Consider the following 19,781-nt stretch of genomic DNA (forward strand, 5'->3'; position numbering starts at 1 on the left):
TCCACGGATGCTATCAGGGATGTGACATCACTGAGCAGTAATATGTACTCTGGAAATGCCAGGACTGTGAAGGACACATATGCAGATTATTTCTGTTCGATCGGGGAGAGACAAGGCTAGTATGAGATTGTTCGACGTGGCTGCCAGCCAGAGAAGTAACTTGTCTCCATAATGAGATTGCCTTGTTCAGCTCCTGTTACAACAGTGTTCATGCCTGTGCCCATATCAAATCACATTTGATTAGGCTGGTCTTGAATGTGCTGTGGATGTTGTGTAATGTGTTGAGACATGCGTACTGCTAATAAACATGAACTTTAACTGTACAATGTACATTTAATAATACACACATTAATCACACTAGTCTTCCTTGTATGTGATATCGTACAAGAGTTCTTGAATGCGCAAGTGTGCTAGGTGCTTCTTTCTTGCGCTCAGGCACACCAACTTTGGTCGGAGGCTTAGCAGAAAAAGTGTGTCAGCGTCAGTCAGGTCAACACACTCTTGGGGCCGTGTATTTGGTTCTGCTGCTGACATTTGCTTGGTTGCCGAGACAAGCACGTCCTGCAGCACTGACATGGACGTTTCTTGCCGCCGCCTCTTCGGTGGCCTTGCAAAACCAACCGGAGGTGTTTCACCTTGCGCCTCCTCCTCATGGACCGCCAGAAAGGCTGGTGACGGTGGAAATGGAGAGCCTGAAGAACTCTCCTGCAAATTAACATTCTTTCTAACACACGCAGAGAGCAATTGGTGTGGCATCTATGTCAGTGGTGACACGTTAAGAAGAGAAAATGTATACATACAGAACTCCCTTGTACTGGTGATGGTGATGGTGATGATGATGCAGCAGCCTCAGCTGACTCCTCAACTAGGGAGAGCAGTAGAGCTGAAATAAACCCGATATTGAGCGCCTAACCCCATGCCGCTGTCGCAGCAGTGCAGTTCAATGATTCAAGTTCAGTTCAGCAGTTCTTGGATCCCACCACAAAGAGTGTTCACATAGGTTTATCAAGTTATTTGTGCAACAGTTTACTAAACAATAGATGGGCCATGAAATGCGCCTTACCTTGCGGGTCACAGTCGTCAGCAGGGCTAGTGGTATTGTCCCCAGCGTAGACAGCAGACTCTTGCATGTCAGGCCGGACTGTGGGAGATTCCAATGCATGCCGTACTTGAGTCCGGACCGGCATCCCAGGAGTTTGTGCCTTCTTCGTCAGCACCGTGCTACGAGGAAGAGTGGGGTATAAATGAATGTGCGCGCGAACGGAAGATTTTAATAACGCAATAAAGCCAGGTACTGCTGGCATACCGTGGCCTGATGAAGGCAGACAGGAAGCTCATTGGCTTCATGAGTGGCCACTCTTCACGGTTCGAGCGCCCCGACCCACTGGGTTGTTTCATAGCACGAAGTTCCCGGGTGTACCGGTCTCGAAGATTCCGCCAATTCCGCTGGCACTCCTCCACTAAAAACAAAGCGCGCGTTAATTGCCTATCGTGGTCAGGGGTTTGAAATTTGGATAGCATGGCTAAAAGGGTTTTACGCTGAACGTGGCAAGACATGCCTCAGTGAAATTTCCAGCATACACTTCATCAAAACACGTCCTTTTAGCCAATTCCTTCATTTCGAACCCCGAGCAATTCCACTGACACCATCAAAGCATTTCTCGTGCACACCTGTCAATACTAATCGTATAAAGATTGAGGACTCACCTGACATGCCGACAGCAAGGCTGATCGCCTGCCATGAATTATTTTTCTTTGTGGCATCTTTATAGTCGCTCCTAGTGCTGTCGTACAGCCATGGATAGCGTTCAATCTGAACAACGAGCGTTTCTAGCATATCCATGGACGCCGACATTTTCCGCAGCCGAGTGCAACAATAACAGCAAAAGAGCACACACACACACACAAAAAAAAAAAAAGAGCGCGCGCCGAAGCCCAAGCCAGGGCGCATGCGCGTGTTTGTCGTGTGCGATTGGTCAGATTGCTTGCGCTTACGTTCCTTGCGGAGAAAAAGTTGAACGAATGCAAACAACTCAGGGAAAAAAGTTGAAGTTGGCTCAGCTTCTTGTTGCGAGGTTGCGGGCCGACCTTGCGGGAGGTCGTCCTCCGTTACCGTGGCAACCGACATCCGCAAGCGCCCGCATCCCGTAAGCGTAACCGTAAACGCATCAATGTGAACCAGCCTTTAGGGTACTAGTAGAATGTGCAGTATTTGATTCTGGTTTTTCACATGCTCGACGTTCGAAGTCGGATCTGATCAGTGATTATTTCGCCCGGCCACAACCTGTCACTGGCTTTTGATGATCACGTTTGAAATTGTTAGTGAAAAGGACTCTCCCATGCACACAATGAACGCACTGCTGCAGGCCCAAACTAAGCCGCTTCTTGATGAAATAGGACTAATTTTAACCTGGGCAGATCCTAAGCATAGCCCTTGTAATTTAACACTGTAACAGGTGGGATGAGCGTGGTTATTCTTTTCTTTTTTTTCTGGAAATGATTTCACTTCTTTCGTCCGTTGTGTTTCACCATGAAGCCAAACGAAATAAAAGTGAGCGAGTTGCAGCGCTCATTCCGGAGATTTATGGTGTACAAATCATTTACATCCACCGCGTGAAGATTGTAGCGGTCTACGTTTATCGTGCTGCTTTTCGCTAAATACCGAAAACTAGGAACCCTATATCTACTGACCTAAATTGTATGAGAGGATATTTCAAATTGTCGAGCACTTCTTTCCTTCTCCTTTCTAGTACACACTAGTGACTACTGTGTGGTGCAACCAAGATATATTTGCCTTGTCGCTTTCACGCTGCGTATTCGGGCAGCTATAATAGGCAACAGGGCTTTTCGAAATAAAGGAAAAGAGAAGAATTATCGTATTCCGAATCTGTTTATCAAAGTTTGGAGCCACATGTGGTCCATCGTTTATCGAACATATGCATAAGAAAGAGATACATTGGGTCGAACGCCGCCCCTGCATGACATTCAGTCATGGTAAAGGTCATGCCACGAACAAGTTTTGATATCAAGTAACTCAGTTGTACGTTTCCGGGTGCGATTGTTCGCATTATCTCGTGAGTGCACTAATATGCCATAACGGATATCGCGTGGTGATATCGTGATCGCGAGAGTGCGCAAAGTCATAATCATTCGTGTGAAGTCCGTCTGGTGGCGTGATCACCTGCGATCGCCAACTTTCATCACCTTAAGCTGTTGGATTATTTCAAGCTGCTGCAAATATTATGGTGACAATATTGTGACACAGAACGCGATATCCGCCGGGAAAGAGGTAAGCATCGCTTTCATCACTGTGTATTCGAAATTTATGGCAACGAAACAAAGGAGGCGAAACAACAAGGATGGAACTTGGCTGTCACAAGAACGTCCTGTAGTGACCAATCCGGAACCGGGCATTGTTAAACAGAAATTGTGCAGAATCTTGACATTCGTATTGTTTTTACTTCGTATATGTATTGTAATTCGTATACTTTTTAGCACAAGTGTATTTATTCATAATGTAGCACATAGGCAAATCTCAGAGGAACAGCAGAAAAGTAAAATTAGCGCTGCAGGAGCGTAGCTTTTGTTAAACCAAATGACGTTACCAGGACGTGACGTTACCTACAACCAAATGACGTTAATTGGTGGTAACGTCCCTTGGTTGCAGTTCAGTGCTGCCTTCGTGTCGTATTTTCCGTGTTCCCTGATAGTGGGGTTTTCAAAGTTTTTACAATATCATTATTTTATTATAATAATTGGGAGTACATTTACATGTAAGGTGATTCAGCCTATTTGTCTACATTCCGGAGGGCAGGACTGCAAATAATTCGACCACATGGAGCTGTATCCTCGTCAAAACTAATTGACGTAGATCACTTTACGTATACTTGATGTCACGTTGAAGACTCCACCTCGCGCTCAACCAACTTTCGTGTTTAGTGCTTACTGTACTGCTACTGGCCAGTAATGGAACAGACTTGGCGGGTATCTGCTAATGCCACGGTGACAAAAGCTACGCTCCTGCAGCGTTAATTTTACGTTTCTGTTGTTCATCTGAGATTTGCCTGTGTGCTACATTATCAATAAATACGCTTGTGCTAAAAAGTATGTCTGCAAACGCACACTACACATATGACTAAACAATACGAATTTCAAGGTTCTGCACAATTTCTATTTCACAATGCCCGGTTGCGGATTGGTCACTACAGGACGTTCTTGTGACAACCAAGTTCCATACTGGTTGTTTCGCCTCCTTTGTTTCGTTGCCATAAATTTCTAATACACAACTGCTTCACTGCATAGCATAAATAACTCGGAGTGAAGCATTATACGAACCCAGAAGCACACCAGATTTTTTTCAGAAAAAAAAAATGCGGGAATCGAGCAGCGCCTCTCGATTTCTTCGCGTGGAATAACCCTGCTGTCCTCGTTTCGTTTTTTCTGTGTTCCACGGCACTGACTGTTTTAAAAGTTTTTGCCAAACCTTGTCATAACCAGGGAATGCACCGCACAGGCGCCGGGTAGGAGGATTTCTATTGAAGGGTGCTAGTAGTAGCTCGGCCCAACAACAACTATCATGGAAAACTCATTATTGCGAAAGAGCAAAGACATTTCTTCCATCTTAACTGGCTTTGTGACAACACATTTTGACTGTAATCCAATATTTTGTGCGTTGGGGAAAAACCAGTGTACTCGAGTGCGTTAGGTTTATGGATATATCTCGCTGCAGATTGTATAAAGCATGTCTCTGATGAAGGCTTTTAGGAAAGGATTATAGTTCGGCGGACCAACATGATTAAATTTGAGATTGGCAACCCATATAAAGTCAGCGCAGGTGTGCTCTTCTGTCCCTATGTCAGTTACATCGTTGTGTGGTCTGCCATAGCTTAGCTGTATTCTTCATCTATATCTGATTTCATCTGCAATGTTAACATGAAAGAGCATTTACTAGAGAGCTCATCCGCGCACACGCAGTTCATTCCTGTTTGAAAGTTATTGTTGTTTCTTTTTTCCTGAGTATTGCGAATAACACAAACGCTTGCTGTTATTTCATTGTCAGAGGCAAAGCTCTACTCTACTATGTGTTTAACGAACAGTTACTATCACACATGCAAGCCTGTGTCATTCAGGAAATTATGCTTGAGATCGGAGTTAGAAGAGATTTGTTTCCATCTCTCTCTATATATATTGTTTTTTTTATCTCAATCTACAGTATAGTTTGAAGGGTACCTGAGATCACAGGCGTACCGAAGTGACGGCCCGCCTAGGGTTTCCATGCGGTCCACGTGGCCCCTGAGAAAAAATATATCCGGCCAAAGTTTCATGAAAGGTCGTGGCGTTATCATTGGGCTCTACTCGTGCGGTCTATCTTGGGTTAGTTAGTGAGCGAATAAAACAACAACAACAACAACAACAAAAATCTATTGTCACTGGCTTGTGACAGCCGCTGACTGCTAAATTAAGACTCTTCCCTGTCTGCCTGTGTTGCTTTCATCGTCTTCGTAGATGACACTCTAAACCTGTCCCTGTGTCTGATTTTTACTTGATTGATATTACTAGTACATTCCTACCTACATTTCTATACAAACCCTACGTGGCCTATTTTGTAACGTTGCTGCCTTCAATGCCATCACGGAGGACTGCTTCAGTCACAGGCTCGATCGTCTTCCCAGTGAATTCGAGCCAATATTCTTCGAGTGCAGGAGACTTGAATGGGAGCTTTTTGGCTCGCCGTTTATCCGCAGTTGTTGACAAAGTTCCTGATGGCTAACAGATAGAACTTATTGACCTGCAGTGCGACGCATCCATACGAACAAGTTGGCTGAAGTTGGTGCGACTTCGCTTTATACTGACGTTGGACGCGGAAAAACCTGTCCATATTCGGCACACCGTACGTATAGTAACAATAATTCGTGGGTTCACGTCGCGAGGCAACTGTGTCAACATATATCTGCGAGCAGGCGTTTCCTGTGACGAACCTGAATAAGTCGAAGCGAGGCTCACAACTCGGAAACGAACACCTCATCGCAGTTAAGATTGCAATTGCACAATCATTTTCACACGATGTCGACGCAACAGTTAAAAACGAGAGGTGCCAAGTTTCCTCGTGACATAGCAAATAAAAAGTACCGCTGACCGCACCATTGAGAAACGCTAAGCAACTCAAATCTATACTCGTACCTTTTATGCCGTTTTAATCTTTGGTTGTGTCATCTATATCAGAAACAGGCTACCACCAAGCCCTGGTATGCGGCCCATGTAGTTCCGCCATGGCTGAATGCGGCTCGCGGACAGGAATGAGTTCGGCACCCCTGATCTACACCTTACGTGTTAGTCATCCGATGCTCAACATTCTGTGCAGCTTTGTAAGCCTTCTATGCAGTTTTAGAACCCAGGAAGTCAACGTCGCCTCTCTTGAAAATGGATCGCTCCCGGAACAACTTAGTGGATACATAATTATGGGTATCTTCTCTCTGTCTGAATAATATACACTGTAAAAAATTGCCGTAAATTTTACGGTCAAAATTCATTTTTTGCCGTAAAAAGAATAGGTATGCTACTGTAATTGGAAATACGGTCCAAGTAGTGTAATTAATACGATTGATACACAATTAGTTAATACACAATGAAATATTCCGTAACTATGACGGTTATCACCGTAACTAAGACGGTAGTGTGTCCGTAATCCTGATTACGGTCAAATGGCTGTATATTTTACGGTAGTTCTGCTTACTTTCACATTGCTTTCCAGTATCTGACATTGTGCTACGCTTGCTGGGAAGAGTGAATTTTAATAAATGGTTGATTGGCTTTACATGTATTCATGCATATGGTGGCACAGTGTTGCTATACATTGTATTTCATTAGATGCCAAGTCCATACTTCAATACCTTTGATATCTGCTGCTGTACGTACACACCTCGGCGAGATGTCTTACAAATAGTGGATATCATTGTTCAGCATACCGTGTGCTCTAAAGACAAACACACGCGAAAAACTAACACGAACGGGCGGGAGCGTTTACTGTTCAGGACATTTAATATGACAAAGTACACTTGTGCAGTGTGTACTAGCGACAAAAACGCAACGACACTGGGGCCCAGCCTACACTGCCAGCTTCTTCACTACAAAGGCTACTTACGCTGGGAACAGGATGACGGATTTCTAATATATACAGAGATTACATAAACGGACAGAAAAATTTATGCCAAAAAGAAACAGAATATGGCTGCAGCGCGCAATGTTGCCGGCAGTAGCGTAGCGTGTAGCCGCGTCGGCGGCATTTGCAAAGCCAACGATGGCGAAGGGCGCACACACACATCGTCATCGCCAACGCCATTTTCAAATTGACAGACGGCGTTTGCAAATGGCGACGGGTAGGTCGGTGCAAGTTCCATGTGTCCAAATGCAGCGGGTTTCAGGTACGTATAAAGTGTTATTGTTTCTCAACACTCACCTCACATTGCGCTGTGATCATATTTCGCATTGCCGAAAGGTGTATCCGCAGCGCACGTTTAATAATTGCACGATTACGTCTTCCTTACTAGGCACAACGGGGGCGCCTCACGGAGCAGATCGGAAGTTCAAATCCCGCTGGCGGAGCAAACATAAACGTACTGTACAGTGCTGGACAAAAGTTTGCGGAACGCGCGAGCGGCGTATTTTCTCTGGGCAGAGACACGCTAGCGGTGAGCGGAAGCGGGCGAGTTCACTCGTTCAGAGGGATGGAAGAGTGCGCTTGTGGCGACCAGCCGTGGTAGTAGTGGTAACTTTGCTTTTGAAATGGTTTCGTTTTCGCTCCTCTGCACCGAGCGCGAGTTGCTATCGCGGGAAGGGAGTCTCTCCTCCGCTATCGTAGAGATAACGGGGCGCTAAGATGAATTGAGATAAAACAGGCTACAGTGGCCTAGCTTTTTTCATCTCTTTTTTATTCGACAAAACAGAAGGAAAGAGCGTGTACCCTTCAGCACCAACAAAAAGAGAAAGGGGGATACGATACTCTTTTAATACTTTGTCGGCCCCCCTATCGCAGCAATAACGGAGGTTATGCGCACAGGCAGGGATGCGTACAGCCGACGGGCGAGGTCCACGTCTTCTTGTAGTAAGGACCACTCTGCATCTATAAATGCGCGTATATAAGTGCGCATGGCCTCCGTTATTGCTGTGAAAGGGGGGCCGACAAAGTATAAGAGTATCGTATCCCCCTTTCTCTTTTTGTTTGTGTTGAAGGGTACACGCTCTTTTCTTCTGTTTTGTCTCAATTCATCTTTTGCGCCCAGTTATCACTACGATAGCGGAGAGACTCCCTTCCCGCGATAGCAACTCGTGCTCGGTGCAGAGGAACGAAAACGAAACCACTTCAAAAGCAAAGTTACCACTACTACCACGGCTGGTCGCCACAAGCGCACTCTTCCATCCCTCTGAACGAGTGAACTCGCCCGCTTCCGCTCACAGCTAGGGTGTCTCTGCCCAGAGAAAATACGCCGCTCGCGCGTTCCGTAAACTTTTGTCCAGCACTGTACTCCCAGAAGACGCGTACTTTCGCCTTATTGCACGCGAAAATGAAAATGACCCTGTGTATACGATTTCCAGGCACCGTTACTTGAAGCTGCTGCCGGCTAGATGAAACTGAGCAAGCTCCGTGCGCATATATGCCCACTGACGTAGCCTGGAGGTAAATTATCTTACTGATGTGTTAGATTTACTTCTTTGTCCCGCTTCAGTGCTTCAAGATACTGAATGCTAAACCGTTCTGCTGTAGGTTTTGTATTCTAGGTGCAAAGATCTAAGAACATGCGTATAGGACATCATGTGCTTCATACGCGTATGTACTTGTCGATGTGGTGTTACTTGTACGATGTCGTGATTGTTGAACATGTTTTACGTGTTCTTGACCCCCTTGAATTTGTTCGGTTCCAATCTGTTCCAGCAGAGATGGTCACTTCTGGGCACACCATCCTTCCCGGCCAAGTCGCGTGGAAAGGCATCCAAGACATGCTTGGCCTAGGATAACTTGCTGAAAGAAGACCCAGGAGGGGGCATCTCTTTTGCATGGTTTCTCGTGACACTGAGTGAGTATTTCAATTTTTATCACCAATCAGTCTTGCATCACTTTTTCATTTCAATCCTCCACTCTGCAGCAGCACACTTCAACTAGAAACTGATATTATTCCTGCTTATTTTATTTAGCGTTTGTACCGCCGTTCTTTAGTGACTGTAACACAAGCTTGTAGTGTTCACAACTGAAATGTCACACCTATGTCTAGAAAGGTAGAACCTAAGGAGCTCGTGTCCCAATTGTAACTTCACATGAAATTAGGGTATTTTGTTGGGTTGGCATGCTGCTTGTCCATCCTTGCACATTAGCATTCCTTTGCGATTGAAATCGCGCCTTTTTACCCACTTAGAATTTGCTGCAAAAAGCGCATAGCATTGCGGAGAATGTTCGATGACCCTCTCCTTATTTTTTGTCGGAAACAAAGTCGTTGAGTAAAGCTACTGGTCGCTGGCTACTACATGTAGCTGCCTATCTTAATATTTTGAGAGCTGGGTGATTTCACGCCGGATCAGGCAGGGTGGTCCGGTCGACCTGTTAATTTTTTTTCTTTCAAACATTTTTGAAACCTTGTCTCTATGATGCATATTGGCGCTGAAAGTAGTTGAAAATAATTGGTGATTATTTTTTAAAGCATTATCATCTAGATGTGGGCATTTCGACCATTGCGCTTCCTACGCAGTTTGACGCCGCGTATCTTCATAACTATTTGACATTTGTTGACTATTTGACATTTCTGCTGAATTTGTTTTCCGCGTATTGTCTAGGGTGGATAGCACTGCATACGAAGTTCTGAAGGTCCTAAGGTTAGCCTAGGAGGATGTAAAAAAATCGCAAAGTTGTCTCATTTGTAAAACATGGTACATTTTGGGAACCTCACAACTCGTCTCCCATTTCTGATACCGGAAAGTAATCTGCATCATTGTGTTCGTCTCGAAATGCCCTTTCTTCGCATAGCGAGTACATTGTATTGTGAATTAGGGCAACGGCCCCAACTGTCTTTTTATGAGGGGTGTCTACGGAAAATGCGTAAATTCGACAGCGCGGATCCCATATATTTCCATTCGACATGACATGTGCACACGTCATGTCGAGTACGAGTAATGAACGATGTCATGACATCGTTCATTTTACTCACAAACGTTCTTCGTGACGACTCAAAACAGCACATAAAAAAATGTTGCTTCAGCGGTGGTCGAAGTTACATTCGTAACTCAATGTCGTTTGCAACATGATTTTGACCATCTCTGAAGCAATTCTTTTTTATATGCTGTTTGGAGTCGTCATGAAGAACGTTTGTGAGTAAAATGAACGATGTCACGAGTGGGAATATATGGGATGCGCGATGTCGAATTTACACATTTTCAGTAGATACCCTTCACAAAAAGACCATTGGGGCGTTGCCCTAATTCGCAATACGATGTACTCGCAATGCGGAGAAAGGGTATTTCGAGACCAACACAATGATTCAGATTATCTTCGAGTATCACAACTGGGGGCCGAGTTGTGAGGTTCCCAAAACGTACTATATTTTACAAATGAGGCAACTTTGCGATCTCCTCAGAGGCAAACCTTAGGATCCTCCGACCATGGATGCAATGCTACCCACCCGAGACAATGCGTGCAACAAAGAAATCAGCAGAATATGTCATATAGTTATGAAGATACGTGGCGTCAAACTGCGTAGGAAGTGCAATGGACCATTTGCATGCGAATGCACAGCGCACGCGCGGCTCTCGTTCTGGCTGAAAACAACCGGAACCATGACTACGCCAACGCTACTATATACCAGTCTCCCGTTCCTGGAATCCTTCCGTCAATGAGTGAGGCTACACTCCTCGGGTTTCGGCATCAAAAATGCAGGGAAATGACTCGGGAACGATAACGAGAAGCTTTCTTGCAGAATATAGCTGCACTATACTCAACAAGCGCAAGAATCTTCTTCTTCCTCCTCTTCAAAACAGTGGTGCACAGCTTATTGTGCTGGCATGGAATGGCACTGCGGGATCCAGGGTCATGGTGCGTACATCAAACGGACACTCAAACTTCGTACAGAGAAGCAGTAGAACAGGGCTCAAAACCTGAGATGGATACTCAAAAAGTGAACACACGCTGGAACAAAGGACACGAAAGCGAAACCGGGCGGCGCCTCCTCACGTGCATTTGTTTTCAGCCAGTAGCAGACGACATTCGAGGCGGCGCCACATCTCCAGAAATGGTCCATTGCCGAAATGCCCACATCTGAATGATAATTCGTTAAAAAATAACCACCAGTTATTTTCAACTACTTTCAGCGCCAATATGCCTCCTAGGGACAATGCTTTAATATACCTTTGAAATAAAAAAATTGGAGAGGTCGACCGGACCACCCTGCCTGATCCTGTGTGAAATCACCCAGCTTCTATTTCTCCCTAGCAGTAAGATAGTGTGGTACCCTCTGTAAGGCTGGTGCACCGCGATGCCGTGCTCTGCTCTCCATAGTATTTATTGACCCAGAATGCAAGTATTAGAGAGCTCTTTCTTTGTTATGACTATAGTCTAAAAACTGAGTAGTAAAGAAAGTCCACTTTGATCACAAAATGTTGTACTGGTGCGACGTAACTGCAGTATGCTGTTTTAAAATGATTAGTGGGTAAAATGGATGCGAGGCAAATGGGGGGGGGGGGGGGGTTCCAGTCATGATTTGTGTGCGGAACAAAGAAATCAGTGTTAGATTCAACATGGAAATTGTGTGCTTTCTCTCCCTTTTTTTCGCTGATGAGTAGTACAGGTGCGGGACGTGCATGTGTCGCTATGAAGGACATTAGGGTGAAGCGAATTTATGTGGTACATATTTTATGGAAAAAACACAGGCGTGCAATTCTCTGGTGCAAGGTGAGATTAGTGCAAAGATTTGCCATAAACTAACCTTCTCGTTCCTGCATACATCACCCGTGGCACTAGTCATCAAAAGTAAAAATATATACTTGCTTCGCCGATGGCATTGCTGATTCTTTCATTTAACTCTGAATACCTTGTCATCAACTCAACTAACATCTTGTGATTAGAACTACCTGTTCAATTGTTTGGCATGTATTTCCTGGAATAATCTCAGTGATATTTGTGATTATATGAGTGAAGCATGGTTATCTTGTAACCAAACATATGATTCTTTACATCAATTTTACACCACGTCTATAATGACACACTCTTAACGTCATTGCGTCTTCACACAGTCACTCCACACAAAATCATCAATATCTAAGATTTTAATCAATATATGTACTATCCAAATATGAGTGATGTAAGGTCTTTATGACTAGTATAAGACCTTTAATTTGCTCGTATTAGAAATTACTCAGCCAGCACCATAATGGTGTCGGTACTAGTGCCACCATACTGAATGTGTAATGTGCGGAGATGTGTGCATGTGGAGCTGCATTCCAGTGGTAGCAACTGTCATACTACATATCCTGCATTTTCTTTCTTGCAGGAATATACTGTGTATCAGCCCTGCAGGGGCAGCAAGCTGAACAACAAAGCCATAACCTAAGAAGAAGTTCTGGGGATTGTTTCGAAAACAGCAGAAGTGTAAGGGAACGTTTTACTTGGTAACCAGATACACTTAATGTACAGTAAACTCCCTTTAACACGAACTCAAAGGGACCAGGAAGATCTGTTCGTCTTATCAGTTCAGCTTAAGAGAAGGGTAAAAAAATTCTGCATCAGAAAGGCCTATGCTGTTGCTGTATGCTGAACACAGTGTAAAAACAACTCACAATGAAGAAATGGCAAGGTAGAGTATTTATTTAACATTCATTGTGGCACACTGAACCAGTCTGATTTTTTTCTGCTTCTGTTGCTTGAGCTGGGATGCAGTTATAAAGGATGACATCTGCAAAACGTTTCTGAGGAACGCCTCAGTGTGTTCATGACTTTCAAAAAATTGGGAAAGCACTTGAAGAGCAGCGTCAGCTGCTTCACAGGTCACTTGTGGCACATCCACTTCAGTAGGCTCACAGTCTTCCTCTGTATCTGAAGCAGCCTCAGCATCCAGTACCTCACTGAGGATGTCATCCATGGTGTCTGCTCTGCAGGTAGCTACGTTGTCATCAACTGTGGCATACGCTGCCAAGTCCAGAGGGGCACCAAGGGTTGCACTGAGTGTTGAGCAAAGATTGTTGTCCTCAGAGTTCTCGCATTCATTCACAAAGACTTCTGTGGGGCAGCTATGCTTCACGAATCCCGCGTGCCGAAAGGAGTTCGCGATGGTGGCTTCGGTCACCTGTTCCCATGCGTGGGACAGAAGGTGCACAGCACTCGGGAGATTCACTTCGTATTGCTTCCCATTTTCCATACGTAGCAGCGAGCGTCTGTAGTGCCTTTTTAGACTACTGATAACCCCCTGGTTCATTGGGTGCGATTTTGCGGTTGTGTTGGGTGGCAGGAACTCCAGCCGGATAGCTGTCAGTTCGGTGACTTTCCCGTGCCCAGGGCAGTTGTCAACAAGAAACAGGACATTCCTCTTCTGCCTTGCAAAGCAGCAGTCCATGTCGCGCAGCCACTGCTTAAAGAGTGCCTGCGTCATCCAAGCCTTGGAGTTTGCCGCGTATGTCGCAGGCAAGGTCCTGACGTTCTTAAAACAACGCGGCGATTTCGACTTGCCGATGACCAGTAGCTTGAGCTTGTCACTTCCGGTCATGTTGGCTCCAACCAGAACAGTCACACGTACCTTGCTGTGTTTGCCTCCGGTGCAGGCATCCCCAGAAAATGTCAGTGTCTTCTGTGGGATGAGCTGATAGTACAGCGCGGTTTCATCTACGTTGTAGATGTTGACCGCATCATACTCCTCCATGAGGTCCTTTAATCTGGATGACCTCCAGTCAGTGCAGGCAGCGTCATCTACGTCGGCAGACACACCGACGATAGAACGGTACACAAGTCCATGACGCTTTCTAAACCGATCCAACCAACCGTCGCTGCATGAAAATCCCTCCACGTGCAGTCGGAGGGCTATTTCTTCGGCTTTCGCACGTAAAACAACAACACTTGGTGGCAAGTTCGAGCTTCTTGCTTGACGAATCCACGCAAGAAGCACGTCTTCAAGATCCTTATGCGCGGCTGTTTGCATTCTTTTTCTCTTTGGTGCGAATTCACTGCCGCTAAAGGCGTCCATTATTTTCTGACGATTTTTTACCATCCCACACACTGTGCTTTTCGCTATTCCGAATTTCTTTGCAATTTCCGTCTTCAACAGCATTGCATCTTCCACTTCTTGCAAGATTGCCACCTTCTTTGTGAGTGAAAGCGCCTGGGACATCGGCTTTGACATGGCACTTACTTTTCACGTTAATGGCAGAAGTGGAATCCAACTGTAACACCGCGAAAAATGACGAACGAGAATGGCACCAGGCAGTCACAATGGTAAATGAAAATGGCGAAGTCACATTTCTCGGTGTCAGTGCCAAACAAGAGTGACGTCAAGCGCTGCCCGGCATTGGTCGGTTGGCCCACAGCTGTAGCCAATAGTGGACACATGACGTCATTTTCGTGTTTTCGACGTCTTGCACACGACACGTGCGTGCGTGCCCGTCGGCACATGGGGGTGTTCGGAGGAACGCGATGATCGAAAAGATCGTGCTATCCGAAGTGGTTCATGCTAAACGGATTTTTTTTACATTGAGTTTATGGGAAACCAACAAATCACCCATAGCTTGTTCATCATAACCGAAAATTCATCTTAAGAGAGTTCATCTTAACAGGAGTATACTGTACTTTGCAACTCTAAGATGTTGTTTTGATTGCCTGCAGATTCAACAGACTTCACAGGTTTTTCCACCCTTTCTCTGTATGTACAATAAATGCTTGATCCTGTACTCTATGCCTTGTGTCACACTTTACTGCATGACTTGCAATTCCATTAAAGGAAGACACACACAATTACACATCCTACAGACCAGTTCCCAAATTTGTGGGAATTAATGCACTCCACACTTCAACCAAAAGCAGACTTTCTCAGGTGGCCGTATAAGTTACGGGAAAGAGCCGGCAACAAAGCTGCCATAAAATCCCTGTAAATTTTACAGCTGCATTTTTGTAAGACACCGTAATTTTCACAGGGAACAACCAGCATTCTGGTTACATCAAAATTACCATAAATTTAACGGCAGTACTTCTCCCAAAGTGGACGTAATTTTAACAGGAAAAGTCCGGCAACATAGCTGCCATTAAAATAAACGTAAATTTTACGGTAGTTTTTTTTTTTACAGTGTACGTAAACTGTTTCTCAGAAGGTTATTAGTTGCAACTCTTATATCATCTCCACAACCTCAATCTCCAAAGCAGTACAAGGTTAAACACTTGGGTTTCACATGTTTGCTAGCTAGTGTGCCTTTGCTTAAATACTTCCTTGATATACTGAAGGACGCTAGTAGTATCGCGGATGCTATTAGTAGTAGTAGTAGTTGTCAAAGGAGGGGATTTCGTGTGGCCAAATCCCGGGATTTCGCTGTAATGAATTTTGGCTTTCTGGATAATGGATATGCGGTCGTGTACGAGTGAAAAGGAAAGAACGATGTTTTACCGACTTTTGGTCATCCCTTAAAAATATCATTTGCGATCCGAAACCGAACCAACCTCACCGTCCACGACACATCACAAGTACGTCATCTGCTGACTTATGTGAACCACGCAAGCTATAGCAGAGAACAGCCCTCAACTTTCTTCAAAACTCCTACGAAATCGTGCCTTTCAACCTATAAGACCAAACAAAGTATTGCAGAATCTCTCTCTCTGCAGAATTTGTATGATTGAAAGTAGGAAAAAAAGTAAGGCAATCTTCTGAGAAAACTAGACTGCGATGCTCCAGAGCAGAACACAACAATTACTGTGGATCAGTAAAAGGGGAGAAGAGGAAAACGCACCAGTCCCCAGAATACTCCAGCGGAAGATGCGAGAAACATCATTGCTTTTAGCAGCCGCTTTAGTATATAAAAGTGCTGAACGTCATGTCATGTCTTCTAGTGCACTACTATTGCTGCACGGTGCGAAGGCTCAATATAATATGCGGAAAAACTTTTGCTGGTGAGCAGTGTTCACTTTTCCTGCTTTCTTTCTTTTTCTTTTTGTGTATCTGTTTTCTTCCACTAGAATGTTCCACGGGGACAGCATGAAGCGCACTGTATCGCAGTGTGTGATAGAATGATAGATGTGCATGTGGATATATTTTTATATGACATCATAGGATTAGCTACAAAAAAAAGAAAAATCACGATCCCGTCCTGGATGCGTATTTTCAAATCCGCTCCTGTACAACAGATCGCCGCTGCCGCATCCTAAGAAAAAAAACGAGTACTTTTACTCCTTTTGGGGCCAAATGCATTACTACAAAAAATAGCCCCTTTTGGGAGTAAATGCACGGGAGTAAATGAATGTCACATAGTGTAGACAGCATTTCACGCTCCGTTCTAACAGTCCCAGATACGTAATTCGTGTGCATTCGTGAAAATACGAATCAAACGGTCAACCATGACATATCGAATGCTATAAAATCTTGCGACATACAGGGCACAGTTTGCGAAGAACAAAAGCGCGAACTGTTTCTTACTCTGTGTGGGTAAAAAATTGATATGTTTGCTGAGGCATACAGCCTTATGACGTGAAATTGACCAAGAGCACATATTTACGTAGACTGTTGCATTTGAAAGACCATTCGCGAACTTCAGTGACTATTTGCAGTCGTGTGGAGTAAATGTCAGGGTTAGGGGACTAAAATATGGAGTAGTTGCAGCATAAGGGAGTAGAAGCTGCAATTATTCTCTATTTTACTATTTTTTTCTTAGAGTGCGGCTCCAGTCCGCCTAGCGCGGAGGCGTCAAGGCAACCCTGAAATGTCATGGCGGCCGCTATCTTGTCTGCGGAACGGCTGATGAGTGAAAAGTAATAAGTGGTAGATCTATTTAGGTGTTTTTGTGTGAAGATATGCAATGTTCTTTGAACACATTTTGTACCTTGCTTTTGAGAACGTGAAACCACGGATAGTCAACGTTTTCACTGAAGTGCTGGTTGCGCTGGATTGTGGAAGTATGAGAAATAGCGCTTGTCAAACGCGTCGTACGATTTCGTTCTTTACAGCGATTCTCCATAGCGACCGTTCTCTGTGAAGCTGTTGACGAGGAACGTTGGAATTATAGTGTTTAATTAAATAAACCTTGGCAGAATTATGGTCATGGCGCATCTGCAAAAACAGCAAGACGTACTCCATGTACTGAAGTCTGTACATAGCGCATGCATAACAGACAACACTTCTGTGTATATGAATATGAATACCAGTGCGTCCTATCTTTTCGCATTCAGGGGGACGAGTGATTCGGGTTGTATTTTCGAACTTATAATTTTGAAATGCAATAGCGTCCTGTGCGATCGGGTCCTGTTGATGCATTAAGATGATGTCCTTTTTGTTTCTGTGCAGCAACTGGATCAGAGTGAAAGGTGCATATCACGGTAAAAGAAGTTTTGAAACTTGTGAAAAGCGATGATGGAACACGAAATGCTCCAGGATTACATGCAAGAACACCAAATAATGTGACATTGGATGTGTTTCGCATACTTAAAGGGACCGAAAAGTGAAAAATAACCCCCATATTTTTGCCCACTGTCGTGCACAACATCGTTGTTTGATAAGATACAGAAAGCATTACTTCTCAATTCCGCATATTTTTTACGTATAAATATTTTGAAGATTGCCGGAACATGGACGGTGCTGCCAGCGAACGGCGAAAAAGAGCAACTTGGGTTTCAGGTCCAGGGCTCCCAGGGATTGGTCAACCCTTACCACGTGAGAGTTAATTTTGTAGAGAACAAAGCTGACGCACATTATCTTACATTATCTTATCTTACAGCTAAACACCATTTTAAAAATGACGCTCACTTCCATAGCTTTTACGTTAATAAAGCATTCAGCTACTTCGCAGCTACGATCCGCCGCGCCATCTGCGAGGCAGTCTGTGTTATCGCGTTTATTGTTTACGTCGTGGGTGGTCGTGTTGGTCGTGCGAAGAGAAGTGAATGACATGTTCGTGGTTGTTGTGTCAATTATTCAAGAGGCCTAAATATGCCTGGTGTAGTTTTGGTGTCCGGGGATGCAAAAATCATGTTCGTTCACCATCGGCGGCGGGCGTTTTCTACCACAAGATTCAAGAGGAGAGTGCGAGAAAACGAATGTGGTTCGAAACACTCGGTTATTAGATGTAGCAGTCGTGTCGTGTGTGCTGAGCTCATTTCGCTGCCGATTACTAAGAAGATGCCGTAGAAGGCGAATTGCGAAGACGTCCGAAGGAAACTGCCGTTCAGTAACCAGTGATTTTGCTTCACCGAGGTGACGAGTTCAACACAACGTCTTAGGTATGTACAGGCGTCACACATGTATAAATTATAATATAGCGACGACGTATTCCATTTAACTTATGTTATCCTACTTGTCCCGTACTCAACATTATCAACATCAACAAATTTAATTTTAGGGGCCTTCCAGTTTTGAAGTGGCGCAAAACTGTTTCAAAGTGTGTGATGCCGCCAAAGTGCCAAAGTGCCGCCAAAACTGTGTGATCCAGGCACTGACATGACAGAAATAGCTGAAAGCAGGTATGCAAAGTCCGCAGATGGAAGCACTAGATTTGTTACGTGTTCCAGACTTTGTGACATTTTTTTTAGTCTTTGGACAGGTGCAGAACATTCGTATGACGTCAACAAGGGGAGAAGAAACTGGTGAGAACTACTAGCTTGTTTGAAGGGTACAAGAATACTATTGAGATACAATATCCTATTGAGATGTAGTTGTGACTTTATGACTAAGGAACGCTAATTAATTTTCTAGAGATGCATCCTCTACACTTGAATGCCCAGTGAAACAGCAAACGTTTGTTGTCTTTGAAGTCCCACTACTGGAATTGTTCAATGTGTGTCAGAGCTGCAGTGAGCCATGCAAGGTTACCACATCATATTGGTCCTAAATTTGCAGAGTTCCCCTATCTCGGACGCAACTGTCATTTCTCTTTATTGCTCTTCCGATCCTACCTTCTCAGAAATTAATGTGGTTCACCATACACTGCATGAGTACTGCCTTTCTCTATACTCATGCTTTCGGTTTCTTGTTCTGTTGAATAAATCTTCACTTGAGTTTGAGAGCCATCACGCTGTCTACTGTGTTTGCCCCTCATCTATATTGATGTGCTGTAACGGTATAGCACATCGACATGCCAACAGCCTACGAAACAACCTTGCTTAGTCCTACTTTTGGATGGAAACTACACGATGTGGTAACATCTATATATATAAAGTTTTAATCGACGGAGATTTGCTGTTTTTGTACAACCTTCATTGTACATTTCTTTTGTCTCACTTAGCATGCCTGAAGAAATGTTCTGATCTTCATCAAGATGACAGGTCATTGTTCGATCTGCAGCATTATTGTTCCTGTAATCTTTTCACCAACAGAGAATACAAAAGTGAACAAATGGTAAAATATAACTAGCTTGTTAAATTCAAAAGGGAAAGACGAAACTGTTTATATGTCTCTTGTTTATTTTGTTGCAGGTTTTACAACTCCAACTACAAGTACGTCAAAACATCAGAGGGCAGGAAGTCCTACTCTGTTTCCTAAATCTCTGGACAATAAAAAAGAAAAATATAGTTTGAGTTGTGACAAAATGTTGCTTCTGCTCTTATATTATATTTCAATTAAATGTTA

At 44.2% G+C, this 19,781-nt stretch overlaps 3 protein-coding genes across 3 annotated transcripts in view; 1 reads left to right on the forward strand and 2 right to left on the reverse strand.

Annotated features, from left to right (window-relative positions):
• Positions 1-357: 357 nt before the first annotated feature.
• On the reverse strand, positions 358-1,855 carry LOC135372138 (uncharacterized). The gene is made up of 5 exons (XM_064605833.1): positions 1,708-1,855; positions 1,307-1,460; positions 1,064-1,221; positions 801-865; positions 358-705 (listed from the first exon to the last, which is right to left on the reverse strand). The coding sequence occupies exons 1-5, from the start codon at positions 1,853-1,855 to the stop codon at positions 358-360; spliced, it is 873 nt and encodes a 290-aa protein (XP_064461903.1).
• A 1,277-nt stretch (positions 1,856-3,132) lies between these two features.
• Positions 3,133-19,781, forward strand: part of LOC135372060 (zinc finger protein 239-like) — a 75,175-nt gene continuing 58,526 nt past the window's right edge. Inside the window, exon 1 of the mRNA XM_064605782.1 lies at positions 3,133-3,289. The gene's annotated coding sequence lies outside the window, so the exon portion shown is untranslated. The remainder of the gene's footprint in view (positions 3,290-19,781) is intronic.
• On the reverse strand, positions 12,840-14,366 carry LOC135372139 (tigger transposable element-derived protein 4-like). The gene has a single exon (XM_064605834.1). It carries the CDS (start codon positions 14,364-14,366, stop codon positions 12,840-12,842), a length of 1,527 nt encoding a protein of 508 aa, XP_064461904.1.

This window comes from Ornithodoros turicata, unplaced genomic scaffold, assembly GCF_037126465.1.
Source record: "Ornithodoros turicata isolate Travis unplaced genomic scaffold, ASM3712646v1 Chromosome13, whole genome shotgun sequence".
NCBI lineage: Eukaryota > Metazoa > Arthropoda > Arachnida > Ixodida > Argasidae > Ornithodoros > Ornithodoros turicata.